The sequence below is a fragment of the Rhodamnia argentea genome, chromosome 3, assembly GCF_020921035.1.
Source record: "Rhodamnia argentea isolate NSW1041297 chromosome 3, ASM2092103v1, whole genome shotgun sequence".
Classification (NCBI taxonomy): Eukaryota; Viridiplantae; Streptophyta; class Magnoliopsida; order Myrtales; family Myrtaceae; genus Rhodamnia; species Rhodamnia argentea.
Window position 1 is genome coordinate 4,088,339 of NC_063152.1, and position 24,251 is coordinate 4,112,589.

Here is a 24,251-nt window from a genome sequence, read left to right on the forward strand (position 1 = left end):
CGATTGATCTCATCCAAAAAGGAAAAATTGTCTAAAAAGTATTAAATCTATTGTACCTTTGACAACTCAATTTTAATTTTTTTTTTAATTTTACCAATTGAATTTCAAAATCTTTTGACTTTTTGCTAATTGAGTCTATTTGACCAGTTTTGGCCCGAAAAAACTACTATGGATAATTATTGAAAATATCTTAATATTTTTCCATTTTTTTATTAATTTTTAATTTATATTTCTTATTCTTTTTTTTTCCTCCCTTACTGTGGCCAGTGAGGGCCTGCCAACCCTCGCCCAAACTATTGAGAGGCCAAAAGAAAAAAAAAAATCAAGACTTGATAAAATTTAAAAATTTAAAATTAAATTGGTAAAAGTATAATAAATTTATGATTTTTTGGATAATGTTGTCTGTGCAAAAAACAGTGTGCGGAGAAAAGAAATCGCAAAAGTTTTGGTTGGTAGCAAGAGGGGAGCGACAGCCACAAGAAATGAGATGACAATGTTCACGACAGATGGATCGCACAAACATTACAATGAGGGCTGGTGAAAGTCCAAAACATGGAGCCTCTTCCATATTTTACGAATTTCCGTTTGTTTCGCTGTCCTTTGTCGATGAGCATAGTCGCAAGTGGTCGGGGAAAAGGATGGATCTTGGAGCGTCTTCGGCGTGGCTTGCTTCTATTTCTAGGGTTTGGCGCTTGGTTCTCTTTTATTGGACTTGACGTTCTTGATTTGGACGGGGCGTACGAAAGTGTTTTCGATTGGAAGAGCTATGAAAGGTGGAAAATATTGTCTATAAAGACCTAGAAATAATAAGGTTATCCTCGTATAACTGTAGCTCAAAATTCATAATCATTCATCCGTTTTATTTTTCCCTTAACCATTTCAGATGACAAATTTACTTATGGGGGATAAAACGATGCTAGTTTTGTTGTCTATCTAGGGTTGATCAAAAGAAAATCTCCGATCTTTCTACTTTTATACAAAGCTCAAAAAAGATGATATGCTTTTTGCCAAAGTCACATCCAATGCGCGTGATGATAGTTGTTGCCTTGTGAATCTTGAGTGATGTATATATGTCATGTACTATCAGATGCGAAATTTGCGAGGTAATAATATTGCACGTGTAATCCACCATCGACCTTCAATATTCTTGCCAAACAAGTTCAAGAGGACTAATGGATGAACTACGAGATCAACGGAAGGAAAAAAAAAAACAAAGAATTTCGGATTGAAGATTGTCCATCAAATGGGTAGATCGGATCGAATTTGGATTCCACCGTCGAGAATGGTCCAATAAAAAAACAATAAATAGTATTTTTCTAGCTTTGGTCTTTCCCCAAAGCCTAGATTAGTTACCTGACTTTCATCCAACGTCCCCCACCAAACGCGCTCTTAAATTTTGTTTAGGTCACTACGGTCGAGAAACTATCTTTCTCTTTTGGACCAGAAGTCAACAAAATTAATCTACGGCGCACGATTATTTATCTGAAACATTACTTTTTTTCCTTCATTTCATATCTATAGTCAGTCGAAATAGGTCGGTCCCTTCTAGATAGTTCACGGATCCTAAAAAATGGGTTAAACCGGACCGAACGGAACGGATTACTCCTAATCAACACCATCTTTCTTCACATGTAGATTTCTCTCTTCGGCTGACCTAATCCCATCCATCTTCACAAGATTCTTGCACGTTGCAGCAAGCAGCATCAGACACCAGAAAAGCAACGAACAGCAACAGGCAAAGGGAAAGCAAAACATGGGATCCCTCGAGTTTTGCACCAAAGTTTTCAGACAGAAACAGCCCATCGGATCAGACTCAAACTTCTCATCCCTACCAGTTCTAGGGACTCTTTATTTTATTCTCAAACTACTGACGCTGTAATATGACCGATGAAAGGATAGTTAGCGGTAATTCACAAGTAGGACGAAACGACGACGCTCACACGTTGCCCTGAACGGCCTTGAACGACGAGAGACGCCGGAAATGCTCCCACGGCTTGTCCCAGACGAGGGCCTCGAACCTCTTCGCGTCGGCCCCGTCCTTGACCTCGACGACGAGCTTGTAGTTCGTCCCCGCGACGACCTGCGTCTCGCCCTTCACCACCTTCTTCAGCAGCAGCCCCGTGTTGGCCTCGACATTGTGCGTCTTGACCGCGAACTCGGCGATCTCCCTCACGTACGGGTCGCTCAGGTTCTTTATCGGCTGCCACCCCCCGAGCGGAGGCCCGGTGCGGGCTGCCCCGGCAGCCGAGACTTCGAGGAGTAGGACGGCGACGGCGGTGGCGGCGAGGATGAGGAGTCTCATTTTTGGAGGCTTTTTGGTTTTGGCAGCTGGTTTTTCTCGGGTCTGCTCTCGGAGCGTTGGGGTTTGGGATTGATGGGTGTCTTTATTTACGCTCTTGTTTTTCTTGGTGGGGGCCTTTAAATTGAATGCTTATCTTGATGGTTGATTAATACGGGGGCTGGGGCGCAGGTGCAGTAATAGGTCTTGGAATTGCGAGAGTCGCCGACACTTGTCGTGTCGTGTGGTGTGGAAAAAAATAATCATTTCTTTTGGGCCACCTTAGAATTTATAGTAAGATCGAAATTAGGTGGTTCGATTTTCGGGTGCGTCCGTCTGGTTTCTAATTTCATTATCCAATCCGACCCACCTAAGTTTCTTCCCTCAATTTCTGTTTTCTTAGTCTTCTTCATCTCACCGACTCTATGCACACGTAACTATAACACACGCTCTTTGCAAATCAAATCGTAGGGAATTTAAGGAGCAGCTGAATATCAATGTGCCAAACACAGATCTGCCCCTCGGAGTACGCCAATCCTCTGCGGCAATTATCCGAGCCTCCGATCTGCATAGTTCTTTATGTTTGTCCCACTCGTGACTTGCATCGATCGACACTCCGCGCTACAAAATGTTTTCTGGATTCTGCATAAGATGCATTCACAAAAATAATTAGTCAGCCTCACTGATTTTGCTATGTTTAAGCAAAGGATGTTCGCCGAAATTTGAGGACGTGATCCTTTTTCTCTAAGCATTTTTGCTAAAACCTAGGTTTTTTTTTTTTTTTGTGGAAGAAAGCAGGAAAAAAGGGGGAATCCAATGTCGTGGTTCATACAATTCTGCCTTTTGATGACTACATGTAAAACAGGTCAAAAACATGGTGCCTTTGTTATAGACCCCAAAAAAAAACAATGGTGAATTTTGACTGGGGTAATATTTTTTTTCTTCAAAGAGTAGGAAATCATCCTTCTTCCCAAGCCACGTATTTAGTCTTTTTGGAAAATGATTTTGTTTCTTTAAAGAGTTTTTAAAACTTTTTCAATTGATAAAAAAAATATATTTTTTATTAACTCGTATTCCAAGATAAGCATTGGGATTGTCGTGTCCAAGCGTAGAGTTTCTAATCCAAGTGTCGATACTTAGTAATTTTTTAAAAATAATTTTTTATTTTTTAAAGTATAAATCATTTTTTTTAACTCAAGTTTTGATAAGAAAACATTTTCCGTTGATTATAAAAAAATTTGTTAACTCATATCCCAAAATGATTCAAATGACAGAAAATAAAGAAAATATTTTCATAAAAATATATTTTGCGAAACAAACGGATTTTAAATCGTGAGACTATCTTTATCCGATGTGTTTTGTTAAAAAAAAAAAAAAGGGTGTGTGGAGAGAAGAAATCGCAGCAGAAACTTTGACGGGTCGTTGGGGTTGGAGCAACAGCGACGGGAAACGACAGTGTTTGCGACAGGTGGGACGCACCAACGTGAGAAACGGGGCAAGTGAGACTCCGCAACACAACACGGAGCTTCTTCGGAGGGCCGTGAGATTGAGTCCAATGTCGAAGATGGAGTTTTGATCCGACCAAAAAAAAAAAATAATAAGATGGGGCTTTTGCAAGGGTGGCGAGGTCAAGCGTACGTGGTCTGGAGCGATTGATGAAAACCCAACGAAGCATGAACTTGCTAATGTTAGAATTTATGATGAGAAAAAATACCAAAAAAGTCATAAATATATTATAATGGTACCAAATTCAATCCCAAATGCCAATTTAAAACATTCGATCAATTTTAGTCGGAAATCGCTAGCGTGAACGTGGACTATCCTATCATGACAAACTCAACGTTAATGTGGATATTTTTTTAATGATATTATATTTATATTTTGCATCTTTTATAATTTTTTATAGAGTTTTTTTCCTCTTTTTATTATTATTATTATTTTTTTTTTTTCTTAAGGTTGAGGGCCGGCAAGGGTATGGACACCCTCGCCACCCTAGGTGAGGGCAAGGACATCTTGGCCCTCAAGGCTCCTAGCCCTCGTTTGATGGGGCAAGGCCATGCGATCTAGGCATCACAACCTCGCCAAGACACCACAAGGGCCGCAACGCGCTTGCTTGAGGCCAAATCCGGCAAGGGTGTCACGATCCTCACCGAGATATATGGTGAGGAGCCCACCCTAGTGTCAGTTGGTAGCGCTTGTCGACCTCAAGCAAAACCAAAGGAAAAACGAAAAGAAAAAACTAAAAAAATTATGTAAGATTCAAAATAATATTAAAATTTTATTAAGAAAAATATTTACATCGGCCGCGCCCGTCAAACGTGGTATGACCGACATCCACATTAGCAATTTCTAACTAAAATTTATTCGATATACTCAATTGGTACCAATAAAAAAAAATTAAGATTGAATTGGTTTAATTAAAAGGTTTACGATTGAATTGGTACTAATCCGATAGGTTTATAATTTTTTTTTTTTGGAACTCTTCCCAATTTATGATGGATATAAGCGGTCGACATGCGGCTCAATTCAAGTCCCAACAGCTACTAGAAAGAGCTATGAAAAGGTCAAAAAAAAAAAAGAAATGTAACGTAAAAATTTGGAATTCTCAATTCAGTCTACCATGTCCTTTTCAAGATTTTGGGCCCGACCACTAGGGTCGTTTTACGTACAGAGAATTGACAATGAAAAAAAAAAAAAAATTAGCTCCCAAAGAATTAGTCCTAACATTTAGTACTAGGCGGTTGATCGATCTTAGGAACCTCTTTTTGCCTGTTCCATGTGGGAAGCGAAGCTCCAAAGACAAGAAAGACATCGCTCCTCTGCTATGGGATCTTCCCATTTGTTCCAAAGACATGTGCTCCTACACCAAACAATAACAAAAAAATTAATAATAATAAAGCAGATCAGATCACGTTTTAATCAGTAGCTCAACGACGGAGCGGTCTTCCATTCGAGGCGCGATTAAAGTCGAGCGACGGCGATTGAGAGAACAGAACGTTCGCGATAACCGACGAAGTAGTTCACAACCAAGAAGATGATTTACCTAATGTGGGCATCAGCAAGGACAGTGTAGCGATACCAACAATCTTGAGAGGCAAGCCGACCTTGATCATGTCGGTGATCTCGATGTGGCCCGTCGTGAAGCCGACGATGTTGGAAGGAGTGCCGGTGGGAAGCAAGAAAGCGAACTGAGCCCCGATGGCTCCAGGAACCATCAGGAGCAGCGGGTGCACGCCCATGGTCTTGGCGATCTGAATGAGGAGAGGGATGAGGAGGGTCGTGGTCGCGTTGTTCGACGTGAACTCAGTGATCGTCCCGCTTATGGCGCAGACAGCCGGGGCGATGGCCAGGTACGGCGCCTCCTCTAGGAACCCTAGGGTTTCTGACAGGATGTCCGCGAGCCCGCTGGAGCGGACCCCGTCAGCGATCGCGAAGCCCGCCCCGAGGAGGAGGATGATGTTCCACGGCAGCTTCTTGCACTTGTTCCAGTCCATCAGCTTCTCTCCTTTCTGCTTCTTGTTCGGGATTATGAAGAGCAACGTCGCCATCATCACCTGTACTCAAACAGCGAACAACGTCGCGAGTCGAAGTTCAAATGGATTGAACGATTGGTGTAACTTATATTTGAACTTATAAAGATCCGAATTTCATCTTTATTAAACTAATTTTACGCGACTTTTAGATCTAAATTAGATTTAGAGACGATAAATATATACTCACACTGACGGTTCCATCGCCTGCTCTTCCTTCAAATAGAGCTCCCCAACCGGGAATGTCTTCTGTTATGCTCCTTGTCATCCACAAAACTATTAGCAACTGCAAAATTTTTCGTATTCTGTCTTAACAACGCGATCGATCGTATGAACTAGAGAAATTACTAGGAAAAATCGAAGTTGGTAACGCACCGAGAAGACGGTCAACACCATCTTTTCAGCAAATGCCATTGGACCTACACACACATTTTACACAAAATTAAACTGAATTAGCTTATCCATCAAACGAAGAAAAAGTTCCTTCCATTTTTGCTTTTGATTAAGAAAACACATGGGGGTCTCCATACCCAACAATTCAAGCTCTCTCCTGAGATGGGCCTTGTCCAAGTAAGGAGATAGAGCCCTTCCTGAGCCCCTCGAGCAATACATCAAGCACAGGATCCCCCACAAGCCCAAGAAGATCAGCAAGGCCAGAGGGAACCCAAAGAAGAACCATGTGTTGAAGCTGATGGGCTTTGCCTCCGGGAAGTAGCTCTTCCACATCCCCACCAATATCAGGTTGACACCCGTCCCCGTGAGGGTGCTCATCCCCCCGACGGCGGCCGAGTATGTAACCCCGAGCACCACCGCCTTGCAGAACTTGCCTGCCGCGTCGGGCCGGGCGGGCCCCTCCGGGATGCGCTGGAGGATCCCCGTGGCGACGGGCATCATCATCACCGCCGCCGCCACGTTGTGCATCCACATGCTCACAAACGCCGTGGTGGCGCATATCCCGAGGAGCAACAGAGGCGGGTTCAGTGGCTCGCCGCAGAAAAGTAACGTGATCTGCTCCATTCACGATTACTAATTATTATGGGTGTAAAAAAGAACCAACCACTTCGAAAAAAAAAAAAAAACCGACCACACTAAAACCTGAACCGAACCAAATCGATCATGACAAAAAAGTTTTGGATCTTTTCGAGTTGGGCTTCCTTTCGATTCAGATAATAAGTAAAACAATGAGTTTTTGTTGGTTCGATTAGGTTTCCGATCATAAACCCGAATTGATCCCAAAAAAACATCGAACTTGTTCAGAAATCAAGACAATATAGCGTTTATAAAAAAAAATTAAACCCATTCGCGAACACAAAAAAGGAAACTTGTTAACGCGACTCGACCATTATTTAGTCCGGGTTCTATGCTAGTTGGGTCTTGAGTTGGGTATGAGTGAATACTCGAATCCAACCGGTCCGTTGTTGCCCCTACTAATTATAGAGCTATAACTTGAGGGATGATCAATTTCTCTAGATACAATTCATATAATAGTGGTTAGATTTTCAGCGTATACGTTTACACAGACCAATTTACTGGTACCCCACCGGCTAATAATATAGTATCAAGGAGACAACATGAAGGTTCATAGGAATAGGGAATCAAACATCTACATGTCATAATGCCTTTTCAGTCCACATCATAGTGTCAAATGCTTACAGGTGTCATGATGGAGATTCCTCCACAATAAAAAAAGAAGGGCATTATTGAGATGATGCTAGCGACAATTAATCCACATAATAGAAAAGCTTTCATCCGATAGTTAAGCATTAATTGCCACACTAATTATTAAAATTCAAGAATAAACTATAATAGAAACAAAGCTATGACAATACTATCGGTTATTTCTGATCATACGATCTCCCAATTAATGAATATTTTATATAAAATACATATTACTTATACGAAAATTTATGATTAAGATTGTACAGTCTTTACGATACTGTTAGGAAAGCATTTCTTTAAAAAAAAATTACTTGATATTAATGTTTGGACTCAAAATAACATATTTTAATAATCATGAACTATCTTGTAAGTAAATTGCACGTGGGCCATGTAAAAAGGAAGAAAGACTATCGAAGAAGGAACTCACATTCAAGGCGAGTCTCCTGTGGATGTTATAGTGCTCGACGGCGAGAGCGAGAATGAAGCTCCCAAGCACAAGCGCGATCACGTCGTCCATGTAGGATCTGGCGACGGCATCCGCGGACGCGATCCCGAGCAGTGGGAACAGGAAGAGCGGCGCCATCGAGGTCACCGGCATCGGGACCGCCTCGGTCAGCCACCACGCGAACACCCACCCCAGCACGCCGAGCATGTTGCGGCTGCTCGCCGGCCCGTCGAGCGGCATGAAGAGGCATGTCGCGGCGCACAGGAGCGGACCGAGCGCGATGAGGGCGTTCCCGGGCGTGAAGAGATCGAGGAGGGGCGAGGGCGGCCCTCTCTCGCCGCGATCGGCGCGGAGTGGGAGGAGAGGGGTTTTGGGATCATCGTTGTTGCCATTCATCTTTGCGTGTGGTCTCTAAAAAGTGGGAGAGGCAGCTGAAGTGTCCAACGCAGCTCCCGGTTGCCAATTGCATATCAACGGCACTTTGTGGTCGAAATGGTTTATCTGTGAATTTTGGAGCTAACTGGGTCCCCCTTGGGTAGTGGGGAAATTCTCATTTTCTTCTTCTCGTGTCAATTTTATTATTGTTTTTCGACCAAGAATTTTATCTTTTTTTATTTTTGTATTCTTTTTTTTTTGGTCGGACTCTTTGGATGTAGTCAATTAAAGGAATTTAATGCACGTGTCATTATTTTAACTAGGAGGTAGTCCTTAAATTTTTCTTTTCTTCCACGTAGATCACACGGCAGCGTCGCGGCTTTTTGCAAAACCTACGAATCCAATTTCTCTCTTTTCGCTTTCTGCTTCTCCGGTTTCCAACTCTTAATTTCATCCCATATCCATGGCCGATTTTTCCGGTAAAAATTTCCTCTCGTCCTTGTAGAAACAAACAAGAAAGATCGGAAATGTCTCGATCCGCGCGACTGTCAGGGCGGGGTTGGTTCCGTCCGGACGAAACACGCCTTTGATCGGGCCGGGCAAATGCCGCACCACGCGAAATAAGCATGGGCGGAACCCGGCTCTAGCATCGTGTTGGAATGTCTGTTTCAAAAACTTAACCTTTAGGTGGAGCGAGATTTTTATGTATATATCCCGTGAACAAACAATGCTCGAAACTTTAACATTCTCTTTATTTTTTTCGGATTAATACTATGAAAAATCTCAAACCGGCACAATTGCGACAAATTTATTCTAACCTTATTTTTGGGTCATCGAAAATCTCATATTTGTCCTCTATTAGCGTCCATCAAATTTTACCGTGGAAATTGATGAGCTAGATGACATATTTTAATATCTCAATTGACGTTTGACACAACACGTCCACATGAAAACCCATATTAGTTTAGGATAAAATTGTCACAACTTATAAGTTTGAGGTTTTCACTTATCAAGAATTTGAGTTTTTTGTGATATTAACTTTTTTTTTTCTATTATGCCGTTTAGGAAACTAAAATACATATTGATTAATCTTCCCGTTAACATCTAATTTCGTGACGTGGAATTGTGATTAGTGCTAATCACCCTTTAGGTGCCGGCAGCGGGCAAGATGCTGATGAGATCGTTTTCAAGCACGTCGAGACGCAATCGATGGAGAATTTAAGTATGGCACTCCGCTCTCTTTTTTAACTTTTTCTTAATCAATCGTCCCAATCAATTTGCTTATGTGGATTTTCTGGGTGAGGATTGAGCCGACACGTTAGCACCGGCTGCTGATTATCATCATCTTTTCTTTTTTATTACCTTTTTTGTTAGAGCAAAATACGTGAATCTCCATGGTTAATCTTTTAATTTTCATAGTAATCCCGACTATGACTTTGATTTGTTAAATGGTTGAATATAATTTAATGGGTATTAATTAGGTAAATGGTTGCGAATTTGACTTGCTGCACCCGTTCCAATTTGGCGAGAAGAAGTGTTAACGAGATGAGAATCGTGACTCAATCGTGCACTTACACAATATGGGTTTTGAGTTTGAATCTCCTTATTTTAACATCTCGAGTCACATCGGCATCGGGAAAATTGTCCAATCCGTCCTTAAACTCATTATATGAAATCAATGCTTTTTTTTTTATTTTAAGGATTTATTTTACTTTTTTTTTATTGTAACCGGTGAGGTTGAAAAGGGAACCCTTGTCAAGCTATCACCGGAAGGTAGGGCTGCAAGCCTTTGCCTAGGGAGCCCTCTCCGATCCGTGAGGTCTCACGGATCTGAGAAAAGTATCAACAAAGTTATAAACCCACTGTACTTGAACCAATTTAATCATAAACCTTTTTGTTATATTAATTGAGTCCTAAACCTTTCGATAATTTGCCAATATATTAAACAATAAAGAAAAGAATTTTGCAAAATTAAAATAACTAAAAAAATTTTAAAAATTACCTACTTTGGATGTCGTATTATGTACGATTGCTAACCTCTATGTCGACGTTTTCTATAAATATTATAAATTTTTAATTTTTGACATCAATATATAAGTTAGAACATTGCACTTTTCCCTTATTATAACCTCCTATTTATCTTTAAAGTTTGTTTTTTTCATTATAAGCATGGTGAGAAGTTTGACGTGTGTTACTAGGGGCCCTTGCTCAAGCTATCACTCTAGAAAACAACTTTTGGTCATAAGTTGATTTTTCTACTTATGCTTTTGAGCAGAAATTGATTTTTCTATTTCTAGATAATAGTATATATATTTTTTTTGACTTCTTTAAATGGATCTAGAAAGGGCTTACGACCCAAAAAAAATGCTTCGAGTAAAAAAAAATTGGGTATCAAACGCGCTTTCAGCTTTAGAAATGTTTTTAAAATATAACTGTTGGCTTAAAAAATATTATCATGCGGACCTGAGAGTTCAATATGTGGCTTCCAATTCCAAGCTGAAAACTATTGTTGGACATCCTAGTTAACGATGCCAGCCTCGGAGATTTCGCGAGGAGCTTTCGGGGTGGGGCCAAAAGCGGCAACGACAAAACAGTCAATACCCGACAAGTCGATCGCCTTCCACGTGGCAAGAACCCTCTACCTGGGAGGGCACCATCCCAAAATCGTGGGAACAACAATCGAAATAATTGAGGGGGGTTTGTGTCGGTACGTGGGCACGGCAGACAGGAAGATGGCCCAATAATGCAGCACTCCAGGCCGAAACTCTGTGTGGTCCCCACCCAAAGGGTTTGACGATGATCTGGCAGTACGTTCGCACATTGTGATGAGCTGGCAGCATCTCCCCGATGCTCCTCTAGCCCACAAAGTACATGGCATGTTTTGGTTGGTCGAAGGTTGCGTGATGGACCGATCCAAAGGTCCCCCGTGCCCGTTCACGGTCCTCGACGCTTGACATCTTCTTAGTTGCCACACGCGATAAATGATTGAAGTGGGGACATCTGATTCATGCTCTCCGTCGACATAAAATTACGAAAGATCTACTTTTAAATGAGCGGACGGAAATTCGGAAAAATCACCCTGACGGAAGCAAGGGAATTTCACATGGCGTGATTTCTAGTCAGAAGTACCAAAAAAGTTGGGAGTCCACATGTTAATAACTCAATCTTGAGCGTGCAAGTTAATTCTTACAACCCCCCGTGACCCCAGTAAAACTCCTTTGTTTCCCCTCTTTTATCCCTTTATTCTTTGGGCATCTTTATGTTTTCCTCTTTATGATTAGATTGCATTAGATATCACCGTAATTTATACTTGAAGGCTAAAAAGGAAAAACTAAAAGAGAGACGGAAGTCGGTTCCGGCTTTAACATAAAGAAGATACAACATTTTTCTTTTGGATAATTCAAGGGAAAAATTATTCAAAAAGTCCTAAACCTATTACATTTTTGTCAATATAGTCTTAAACTTTTTAATTATGTTAATTTAGTCCTAAACATTTTTTTACATTTTGTTAATTGAGCCTATTTGGCTAATTTTGATAAAAAAAAACCGCCGATGTGGAAGCCGACAGTCCTACCTAAGTCGGTCGACGCCGATGTTAAAAATTTTAAATAATTATCTAATGTGTTTTTTTTTTCAATTTTATTGTATTTTTCTTTTGGTCAAATTCTTTCTCTTCGCCGGTTGCCAATTATCGATCATGGCCGGCGACCGGCCAAAGGCAACTACCGACAGTGTCGGCCTTGCCAGAGGCTAGAAAGGGTTGACCTCGGTTGGCAAGGTCCCCTCTCGCCAAATCTTGGCAAAGGTGACCTCGCTTGCGGACAACAAGGGCGACCCTCGCTAGTTGTAGCCTGTGGTTGGTCGCCGGCCATGGTCAAGGCCCAACGACCGATAGAGTAAGAAGAAAAGACCTGAAAAAGGAAAGAGAAAAAATAAAAAGAAAATATCAGAATATATAAATGTTAATAAATTTGTTTGAAAGAATATTACAATACTATTAAAAATTATCCACGTCAATGCCGACCGATACACGTAGGACAGCCGATGTCCACGTAAACGACTTTCAATCAAAATTGGGCGGATGTACTTAATTAACAAAATGTGAAAATATTTAAGACTCAATCGACACAATTAAAAAGTTTAAGATTGAATTGACAAAAGTGCAATAAGTTTATGACTTTATGAAAGATTTTCCCGTAATTCAAGTTTAGTATCTCAAGTCGAGCTATGATTTCGAATGTCAAATCAACGAGATTCGCTCTTTGAATTGTATAATTGGGTAATAATCTCTTATGGATAAAGAAAGACAGGGATCACTACAACTTGGAGCTGTATAAAGGGGTTTTAGTTGTTTAACTCCCCTTTCTAATATTGCATCATCAAACCATGAGGGAGGCACCAAGTTCGATGGTGATAAGGGGGAAGGGAGAGAAAGAAGCTTGGTGAGGAGGCGGGACGGGTGGAGAGGGCACAACAGCGGGGCAGGGGCGGCTATGGGGAGTAGGCTTGTTGTGACTATTTGGCTTAGATTAAGGTTTTCATTAGAGATGACTTAAATAAGCAGGAGGGGGAATCTGAAAAATAAAATAAAACGAGGGGAGGGCTCCTTATGTTTGTGAACCCCTTCACTTGCAATCGTAAATCTCTCTTCACTCTAACAGTAGGGATCTAATCTGCCCATCTACAACCAACTCCATTAATTATGAGTGCCTTCTAATGTACATAAACCAAGAAAGTCCTAGAATAATAGAAGCTCTAAAGCATGCCCGGTCATTTCGGTCACCTCCTCAGCCTGTTGTGCCTTGAAAATTTCAGGTTCACGACATTCTCCTCCATCCAACTTAACGTTCGTAACTCGAAATCATTCACCTGCTAGATCGACTGCTTCTCTTGATCATCGACTCCCTCGTAGATCACTTTCAAAGTCCGCTCAGCTGGTGTTAACGTATCCAGCGTCGCCTCTCTACTGAGCTTATATGCCCTTCATAAACAAATGCCGTCCCTTCAACTATCCATATAAATTTTTGGAGCCGACCTTCTGGATGCTAGGATCCAAAGCAACAGGTCCTTTGTATCAAACCCATTCATGCAGCTAGTTGCCAATGATTGACGTTTGGTAAGCGTCATGACATGGATAAGTCTCTTGTCGAGTCATGCGAGGCCGAGGCATTGGCGGATGAGATCATCGCGATGGTTTGCCCTCACGACGAAGTCCTTCAAGCACTGCAGTTAAAGAACGAGGATGTGTTCATTTCACATGGAAAAGAGTGTTAACAAATATTGCTTTATTTGTCCAATTTAATATTTCTAATGGATGATGCTTGTCACTCTCTTATATCGCAACATAATAGAAGGCTTATAACCAATCACATACCTTTCATTTCCGGTCTTCTCATTCTTGTGTGCAAGAAGACTTCCATCTACCCAACAATGTATATCGAGCATATTAACCAAAAATCGAACTCATAGGTGAAGATATGCAACCACCAAATGGGGCTCGTCGAGCTTATGATCAAAATTTTCAGATTGAATACTACGCCATGACATACTAATTGAGTGAAAATGGCACTCCTGATCAGAGAGAAGCTATGCCCCTCTTTATAGGAAAGCCATACAGAAACTTTCTTAATCAAAGCGCAATTAAAATCAGTATCCGATTCTGTATCTGAATCATTGATATGGTCAATCTATTAGTTGGCAAATCAATTAAAGCAATATTAATTCCGTATCTGTGCTCATATCTTTTTTTTTTTTAAGTTTTTTTTTTTGTCAAGTAAACTCACTTTACGCAAATAATTTACACTCCCATGAAATGCGCTAAAATGATAAACTCACAAGTCATATAAGATGTGATTCAAAAGCTTGGCCGATAGCTCGAACATAAGAGTATTGCCCTTAATTAATGACGTAAGGAGTTCGATATTTGTCATCTGTTTAATGTATATATACGTTTAACTTTTACTTAAGTCCAGTAGGTTTTAGTAAAATAAATATCTTATAACATTATTTGTCCATAACAAACTCACTTAGCTAGCCTTCGTCTTATGATTTCCCCACATCATAGTCAATGCCACCAAAGTGAAGAGAGATGTTCCTTATGATTTCAACTTAGAACGTGAAGAGAGATTTTAATCTACATTTGTAGGTCAAATTAAATGCTTCATAATATGTCGGATCATAAGCCGAAATAGGAAATTTGTGCAAAGTCACAAAATAAAGGTATAAAGAATTGCCTAAGAGAGCCGAATGTGTAATTATAGACTTATTTTTAGAGATTGATTAAAACAACATAAAAGAGCTAGATGTAATTAGTCCTCTCTCTCTATTTGAGTATGTTGAATTATAAGCTAAAATTGAAAACCTGTCTCCAACCTCTTATCATCTCCGAAATAATTGTCTACAAAGTCCTGAAGCTATTACACTTGTTCCAATTCACTCCTAAACCTTTCAATTAAACCTTTTGATGATTAGTCTTTTCAGTAAATTTCAATCGAAAATCGATGACGTGGATCTCGTCCATTCTACATGACATGAACATCGCTGACATTAATAATTTTTACAAATTTTCAAATTTTCTGAATTTATTGTTTCCTTTGTTTCTGTCTTTTCCGGATTATTATTCATCTTCTTCTTCTGTTGTCCTCCATCTTCGAGTTCATCGCGGTCAAGTTGAAGTGCAAACAAATTTAGCACCTGTATGCAAGACAATCTAACGCAAAGCAATCTCTAGCATATCTGCAGGCAAGAAGTCTACATCTTCTGGTTTGATGCAACCAGATCCAAGATTGAGTCTGATTTGGTCGAGAAGTGATAATTTTGTTAGAGATTGAAGAGGAAAGCGTGTGAGTACAAAATTTTCTTTTAAAAGAAGAAAAATTCAGAAAATTGTGGAAAAGGACGTCATTTTGATTCAATTTGTCCTCGTCACATCGTTAGTCGTACCACCTAGAACTTTCGAGATGACTGAACTATAACGTCAGCAATTTATGACCAAAATTGACCGTAAATTAACTCAATTGAAAGGTTTATGACTGAATTAGCATAAATTTAATATGTTAACTTGGACATGAGCACTAGAGTCTCGGTCATGTCGGTCGAAGACCTAGGCATGGCCCTAAGGTCTTGAGGTCGGCCTCTAAGGACTCCGGCCTAGTCCCCAAGGACCCAAGCACGGGCGTTAGGGTTCTTGTACCCAAGCGCTAAGGTATCTGGTCCTAACATTCATGTCTAGTCATGTTAAGGAAAATAAATATGTTCATTTTAAAGAAGTAATAATTTTCCTGAATTTAATCATAAGGTTTTTATTGGAGAAGATTTTCCGATTACTTAGTTTTTTTGGGCAGTCCAAACGCCGTAAAATGAGAAAAATATTTTCTACGGATTTTTTTTTTTCGGAGAAAAAAATGGAGCTCAACTTACGCAATATTTGAAACTGAACATGAGATTCCTACATTACATTCGATCCATGAAAAGTCGGTCTACACTATTTAATATATATATGATTGAATATCTTCTATAACAATTTCCTCAGTAATTAAATTTTACATTTCAAATTTGCTACGTGGACTTGCAAAGGAAAATCTCTCATTAATCGGATGCGGGCAGCCCATTATCGACGGCACCGCTAGGCTATTGTAGTGAACCCGAACCCCGATTCTCCTTCTCTGATACCACCTGTAGTGGCTCGACCTTAAACCTTAGCTCCAACACCTTAACAAGCGCATGTCATTTGCCTAAAAAAGAAATTGTCAACGAAAAGGAGTGAGATAAAACTCAACAAGTCAAATCACTAAAACTTCGACTAACCCAAATCATGCAGTGATCGATACTTAGGCTCGCCGAAAGAATTATGTGACTATAAATTTAGCGCCTCCTACGCATGTACCATGAACACAAACGAATGATCATTGAGATGTCATGCTATGTGAGACTTACCAAATTACACGTTTATGAGTAATGCTATGAAGTATCATAGTATTCCATCAATTCCCAGTTGGTCCGCACTCAACATTGTCTCATACCGCCTCCGAGATCGGCCCGGTCACATAGTAGGGTCACCTAGTCACACAGCAGGATCTTCCCATATACTCCATAGGGTAATTTCCTACGAGCTCACAGCTCATTTTCGCGAACCTTACTCGGTTCTTGTTTTGGACATGCGGGACTATGTCCATGAATGGTATCAATTCGTGATTTATGTCATGCCATGCCGTGTTCCACAATAAACTTTACCACAGTATAGATAACACAACGCATGTAATAGACTAACCACATTTAGAATATGCTAGACCATGTCCACATATGCTCATAGGGTATTACATGCGGAATTTGGCTAAGGTCTTCTGTTTCAAACATTTGTTACCCCAAGTTTAATGCGACACACCCAACAAGTACCGGATTTAGAATTTCATCCACCGCACACGGCCAACCCATACTTCGCAGTCACGTATTACAAATACACTAGCTAAATACGCATATATGCCACCCACGGTGTCGCCTTACGAACGTACTGCTAACTTGGCCATCGCCGGCAGCTTCCCCCATTTTCGACCAGCTTTCCCCAAGCTTGAGCTCACCGGAACCAAGCCAAATCTTTGGGTCCAAGATGTACTCTCTCATTTTCGTAAACTGCCGCCACAATCGCGACCCTCCCACGTCTCGACATGCACAAAGGAAAACCACGTTGACAAACGTTTACCGAACTCGAGAACCACCACCACCGCCACTCCAATCCCTCGGCCAGACCTCCCGTATTCTGAACCACATCGATGAAGGCTAGTCAAAGGTTTAGAGAAAGGACTTGCCTTAAACATTGCCGCGTCTGAAAACGAGCCGCCGATTGCCAAGAATTGCCAAGTGCCGATCCAACCCCGAAGTTGTGAGCTATGTTACACGGACACGCCCCCAAAGACAAATTTCCTGTGTCGGACAAGCGTCGGACACCGACACGTCCGGACACGCTTCAACATGCTTTCCAATATCAATTCACGAAAATTTTATACTTCAAAATCATTATCTGCCCACGTCTCCATGAACCTTTGGCCCATGGACACACTAGGCATTCCTCATGACCCATCAAGCCAAGAAGGGTTGCTTCATGCAACTGAGCCCCCATTTACAAGAGGCTTTCCCTTCCTTTCTCTATTACATTGCCAATGTGGGACAAAGAATTAGACATGTGCACAGACAAACACAGTTCTTGGTCATGAAACTAAAAAAAAAAACAAAGTGTCCCAACGTGTGCGCAGGCAGACATATTTCATTCTAGGGCTTTTTTTAATTATCTATTTATTTGTGACTTCAGCAAAATAATAATTTATCACGTATATATAAAAATATATATTTCATATACAGCGTGTCGGAATTTTCTGTTTTTTGATAAACAACGTGTCGGCGTGTCGTGTCGTGTCCCATGTCGGTGTAACATAGGTTGCGAGTGGAGGAGCGTGCGTCGTTCTCCCTGGGTGTCTCGGCCGAAGGGGGAGATAGCAGAGTGCAAGAGAAAATGGGTATGGCTGCCCATTTGTTATCCACGAATGGGCCGAAAATCCATCCAAATAGGCCCATTCGTTTTTAAAATAAAAACTGCAAGTCTTTGGGCCTCCATGACTGTGGCCCACGATTGGAGAAAAGACTGGCAGCTGAAATTCTGGCACCAGCTGAATCCGCGACTGGGCCGGTTCCTAATGGGCTTCGTCCAATTCTTGTTCATTTCGAGCAGCAAAACGGGGGCGTTACAGCTATCGTTGTCCCTTCTTTTTGAATTTTTGCAAATGATCCCACTTCACATGAATGAGCCACAAGCCCAGGAAATGCACTAATAATAACTCTAAACTTACAGGTCAGACAAGATGTGATTCAAGTTTGTCTAGATGGCTCGATCATTCGAAGACTTGTACTAAATGAATGATGGATACTATTTGGCCATCAAAACTCATTTGGCTAGCCTTCATATACTAATGGCTAGATACCATAACCATTATAGGGGAGTCAATGGTTTAATGCAGTTTGGTTTTTCAAAAAAATCGAATCGAACTGAATCGAACAAAATCTCGCCCTAAACCGAATATGAACTGAACCAACAAATCTAATTCGGTTTTGTTCAATTCTGTTTTTTATTTTTCTTTTCTGAATTTTTATTTTCCCTTTTTCCTTTTCTTTTCTTTTCTTTTTTCTTTGTTGGTTCAAATCTAGCGGAGCTACCGGCGACCCCTGGGCGAGGGTGTTGCAGCCCTCACCCACCTTGGTTGTGACCTTTGCCCATATTTGGGCGAGGGCCTACAAGTCCTCGCTTGCCCGTGACCCCTGTCGACCCTCGCTCCACTATTGCCGGCCCTTCCGGCGATGGTGGGGGGTGGTAGTGGCGAGGGCCAACAGGGGGACCTTGCTGCTGTTGGTCTTTTTTAAATTTTATTTATTTCTTAATTTAATTAAATTAATATTTATGTTAAAAATCAAATTTGAACCAAAATGACATCGTTTTGGATTTTTTTTTTCTTGTTTCAGGCACATTAGCGCCACGTAGGAGAGATAAATTAATATAAAATGTCATGTCAGTATTTTTCCCGAATTGGATGGAGTTAACGGAAAAACTTGATTTTCCCAATTTGTCAAGTTTTAGGCTTGATTGTACTTTCTGAAAGTTTTAGAACTCAATTACACTTTGGTAACAAGTTTTAAGACTTCTACTAAACATATCCCTAAATCAAAAAAGGCAACTTGCAATAATATCACCTTAGAAAATACATGGCAAGTAAAATCCCGACTACACTGCATGGTCTATGTGAAGAGCCTTCGACGCATGTCATCAATACTGGAAAAGCGTAAAAATAGGATAAAATAGTATATATATACAGCATTTTGCGGGCAACTAATTTACAACTGTAAATCTCCTTCCGAGAGATTCAATCTCCCCATCTATTAGCTGCCACTACAAGAATTATCTAAAATCAGAAACGTACGTTGTCCATAATGTCTCTGAAAATATTCTTAAGAAATCAAGAAAATCCTCTGACTTGTAGAAAGTTAAAGGCATGTCCACTTCGCAATCGTTTGCCCTCAGGACAAAAGTCTTCAGGTGCTGCAGTCGAAAAATAAAATTATGTTCATTTCTTGCATTTCATATACGAAGAGTGATGACATACCGATTTAGTGTCCAATTTATTATTTGAAGTGAGCTACATAACTCTTTTTTTTTTTTTTGCAATAGTATATAAGGCTTATAACTAATCTCATGCCTTTCATTCTTAATGGTCTCTTGTTCGCATGCGGCAAGATTCTCACTGAACCAACAATGTATATCGAGCATATTATTCAATAATAAGACCCATATCTAAAGACATGCAATGACAATCTGGTCGTCGAGCTTATGACTGAACTCTAGATTGAATGGACCTTGAATGTTACTTCAGTTGGAGAGACGCTATGCCACTATTTATAGAAAAGCCATACAGTGATTTTCCCATCGTTTTGCGAATAAAGAGCCAGTAAATTCAATATCTGATCCATATCTTGTTCATTGATATGGTCAATCTATTCCTTGCACTATCAATTAATGCAATTTTGATTCCGTATCTACATTCATATCTTTTGTTCACGTTTTGAAAGTAAGGCCACTCAAGAAGAATAAGCCACAAGCCCAGGAAATGCACAGTAAACTCTAAACTCAATGGTCAGATGAGATGTCATTCAACAACTGCACCTATGGCTCAAACATAAGAATACTTGCACTTAATTAATGATGTCCGCATATAATAGATTTAATTATTTTATTGGATATATACATTCAACATTTACATGAGTCCAATGGGTTTTAGTAAGATAAATATCTGGTAACATTATTTGTCCATTAAGGCTACATTTGGTCGTTCGGATTTTTAGTCGGGATAGGATTAGATATGAAATCCATGAATTTTGTCATATCTTATCTTATGTTTGGTGAATCACAATAATAAAGCCAGATATGTTCACATCATATTATGTTCATTGTTTGATATTGACAACATACCAATGTAAATGAATCTGAAAATATACAAATGAAAACCGTAAGAATATCTCATAATTCATTACCAAATCTGGTAAGAGAAAGAAAATATAACCATTCGTCTTTGTGATCATGAAAAATTTTGTATCTCTCGCTATATTCATTAAACTTTAACATGAAACATGAAGTTATAGCAGAGAAGGAGGTTTGATTCTTTTTTTCTTTTCTTAGACTTTTGATGTGAACCGGAAAGCTAATAAGGAGAGGAAGTTTCAACTCTCTTGCTGTTTTCGTAGAGTTTGATCGTGAACTAAAACATTACAAAGCAGTCATGAAACTTCTACATGAACTAAAGATATAGAGGAAAAGGAAATGGAGATGCTAGTTTTTTTAGAAATTTCATTGCCCCTCATTCTTCAAGAATTAGAAAAATCATTTCCGAGTTTGAATATATTCACTTAAACTATGGGTTCTTCTACTTTATTTTAACTTATTTTTTTAATTATAAATCTCTTTTTATCATTATTTTGATTCCCTTCCATCATATCTTAATAAATTTTTTCATTAAATAATAAACTATACTATTATGCTTAAAATATGTAATGATATAGATACTAGGATATATATATAGACACACACATATACAAACTATGTATTATAAAGAAGAAAGAAATTAAATTATATATAATATTTATAATAAATAGAAATGAAAATTAGTTTTTTTTTATTTTGAGTTTTCTTTTTAACAATAGAATTCAAATATATTTAAATATAATTATTATCTTAATTTTATTATACAAGAAGTTTGTTATTCAGAAAAATAGTTTTTATACCATGAACAAAAGAAATCTTACCCACATTTATCCCACCTCCCCCATGGGATAATTATATTCGAGCTATATCTCCTTTATATCCCACCATATCATATCCTAAGCAGGAACCAAACACGGGATATGATAAAATTTATCCTATCCTGACTTTTATCCTGATTGCTAAACGTAGCCTTCATTAAGTGATTGCTACACAGCATAACTATAAACATCACAATAGTCATCACGGCATCACAGTCCTCGTTCATCAACTACTCTTTTCTTGAGAAATTTACAGGTACATGAGAAAATGCCAAAACATTTGACTATTCACCAAGACAACCTCTGTTGTTTGTTATTTTCTTTTTCTTTTTTTTTGTGTGTGTGTGTCTTGATTTGGGCTAAAAACATTAAGTTCAGATGTAGAATGATGAAATCTAAACCACTTAGCATCAAAAGAGCGAGCTCAGAGACATCAGTTAATCTACTTTTCAGGTCAAATGCTTCCTCTATGTCTGATCATTACCCAAAATAGGAAATTTGCAAAAAATTGAAAAAAAAATTATAAAAAATCGATTTAGACAAATTAAATCACATGAGATTGGCTGAAACAATCCAAAAAGAGCCCAAATTTGTAATTAGAAAATAATAAAGAGTCGATTGAGACAAATTAAATCATAAGAGATTGACTGAAATAACCCTAAAAGAGCCGAATGTAACTAAGCCTCCCCTCTCTCTCAAATCAGAAGCCAAATGAGGAAAGGTTTGTTAGAATTGAAAATAAATCAAAATTATAATGCACTGATTGAGATAAATTGAATCAAAAGCCAAAATTGAAAATTTGGGCTAAAGAAAAATAATTGTAAAGTATTGATTGAGATAAATCAAATTCAAGAAATTCAATGGAAGAACCGGAAAGGGCAACATGTAGTTCAATCTCTAGCCAAAGTTGGAAATTTGGGCAAAATTGAAAAATGAAACCATAACAAATTAATTAAGAGTAATTAAATCATTTGTGTTCGTTCTATCCAACAAGTTATCAAGAAAGAGCTTGTTAACGCCTGAATTTGGCGACATGTTTGGCCATTTACTGCATAAACAATTTAATCATCGAGCTCCGACCATTACACAAAAATTTTAGACATTCTTAAGCATGTCCGCATTAAATAAGTTGGCTCGGCGGTGGACTGCGTTTGAATCGACCTATTGGGGTAATGGAAAGGAAAGAGGCCGTAATGAATTTCGGCCAGCCCACACTTCAATCTACCGTGGCCGAATCTCACGTGATGTCTAAGTTGGGAAAGTAAAGCTTCCAAGGCACAAAATTTCCGCGAAATTCGGTAAGATTATCAAAATAGTTCTAAATTTATTACAATTATACCAATTCAAACATAAATATTTTTTTTTGTTGATTCAGTCCTAAACTTTTTGTATTCGTGTCAATTCAGTCCATTCGACTAATTTTGGCCAAACGGACATGATATATTATTTTCCATAAGAAAAAAAAAGACATAATATATTATTTTTTGAATTTTTTATTTTTATTTATTTTTTCTTTTCTTTACTCTTCTTCCTCTCCCGAAGAAGAGGGAAGGAAAAAAAGAAACAAAAAGAAAATAAAAACTCACAAAAATATTTAAAATATTATGTCACCATATAGCCATAGGCCGGATCGATTGAATTGACTAAAAGGTTTATAACTAAATCGATAGAAAAAAAAATTTAGGATTGAATTGCCATAATTATAATAAATTTAAAATTTTTTTAATAATTTTCTTGCTAAATACAAGCTGGGAAGTACGATTCTTGGCAAGATTTATGGGTGAAGCAAAAGGGCAATATGGGCTGGATATATATTCATGGGTTTTGGCAAGAAAAGAGTTGTGGGCTCCATGTTTGAGGAAAAGGATGCAAGACGTTCATAGAAAGGTGTGTTTTGACTAAGGCTACTATGAAGTGATTCTTAATTCTTATAAAGAAACGATTGGGCTAAACTGAATCTAATGAGATTGACTGGAACACATTTTGAAATTAGAAACAATAACAAAAAAGTTTTAATTCTTTGATTCCATTCTCAAGCACTTAGAAACAAGACCAACAAGGTCGAAAAATGAATGACTCTAATCCTTTGTTCTATCCATTACCGCCAATACATTTCACGAACCAAGAAAAAAAAGTGATTTTTTTTAAATTTAGAAACAAGACCAATAAAAATAAACTAAAAAATAATTTTAAAAAAATAAATAATAAATTTAGTAATAATAAAATAAATTTAATCTAAAATTAATTTTTTAAAACATATATTTTAGAAAAAAATAAAAAATATTTTTTTGAAAAAAATAAAAGAAAAATCTCTAGATTTGTATTGCATGAAAGTGTAAAGGCCATATCATTTTTCTTAATAAATTATAATAAACACATATGCAATGATTTGGTTAAATATAGAAGTGTTTAAGTAATATGGGTCGGGACGGTTCGAGCATGGGTTTAATCAAATATATAAATGTTTAAGGGCAAATTTGTGGCAAAAATTCAAGTGCTAAGTTTATGTTCTTTTTTAAGGATCTTACATATGTCTTTATGCTCCACGAAATGAATAGACTAATTATGGATTATGCATAATTTGTATTCATTTTATTAGTGATGCTATATAGGTTGATTTTATAGTGACAAGACGTAATTATTTTACTTAAATGAAAAAGAAAAAAAAATTGTTGTTGAGAACAAAAATTATATACAATTACTACATGCATTCCTATTTTAGGAGCACAAATTTTGTGCAACAAACAAATACATTTTGGTTATCTAAAAATCATCCATGAAATTGATTTTTTGGAGCGGAATCGTTGCCAAATGCACTTTAAAAGAGCCAAATATAATTACTAGTCCCTCTCTCTCTCTCTCTCTGGGCCATGCTGTTTGGGCCTCAAACTTCCATAATTGAAAATTTGGGCTGAATTGAAAATCATAAAATCGTAAAAAAATTTAATTAAGACTAATTAAGCTATAAGAGATTGACCTAAAGAAACCTAAAAGGGTCCAATGAAATTAGACTGTCTTTGATTAAACTTTGGACAAATACAAAATCATTTCCCAAAGATCTTTTACTCAATATGTATTTGCTAAAACCAAATAGCATTTGGATAATAAGCTTTACTATATGTTGTGTAAA

The 24,251-nt window shown here is 38.5% G+C and overlaps 2 protein-coding genes across 4 annotated transcripts in view; both read right to left on the bottom strand.

Moving 5' to 3' along the window:
- Positions 1-2,351, bottom strand: part of LOC115757071 (cysteine proteinase inhibitor 1-like) — a 73,824-nt gene extending 71,473 nt beyond the window's left edge. For 2 of the 3 annotated variants that reach the window (XM_048276157.1, XM_048276156.1), the window contains exon 1: positions 1,842-2,351. In XM_048276157.1, coding sequence (XP_048132114.1) covers positions 1,937-2,302 — 366 coding nt within the window. In that variant the 5' untranslated portion in view covers positions 2,303-2,351 and the 3' untranslated portion in view covers positions 1,842-1,936. Of the gene's footprint in view, positions 1-1,835 lie in introns of all 3 variants that reach the window. The other variant, XM_030697164.2, reaches the window with a different exon arrangement.
- A 2,506-nt stretch (positions 2,352-4,857) lies between these two features.
- On the bottom strand, positions 4,858-8,378 carry LOC115757070 (tonoplast dicarboxylate transporter). The gene is made up of 6 exons (XM_030697163.2): positions 7,895-8,378; positions 6,339-6,816; positions 6,184-6,227; positions 5,999-6,094; positions 5,322-5,832; positions 4,858-5,138 (listed from the first exon to the last, which is right to left on the bottom strand). The coding sequence occupies exons 1-6, from the start codon at positions 8,306-8,308 to the stop codon at positions 5,101-5,103; spliced, it is 1,581 nt and encodes a 526-aa protein (XP_030553023.2). The 5' UTR covers positions 8,309-8,378; the 3' UTR covers positions 4,858-5,100.
- Positions 8,379-24,251: the final 15,873 nt, after the last annotated feature.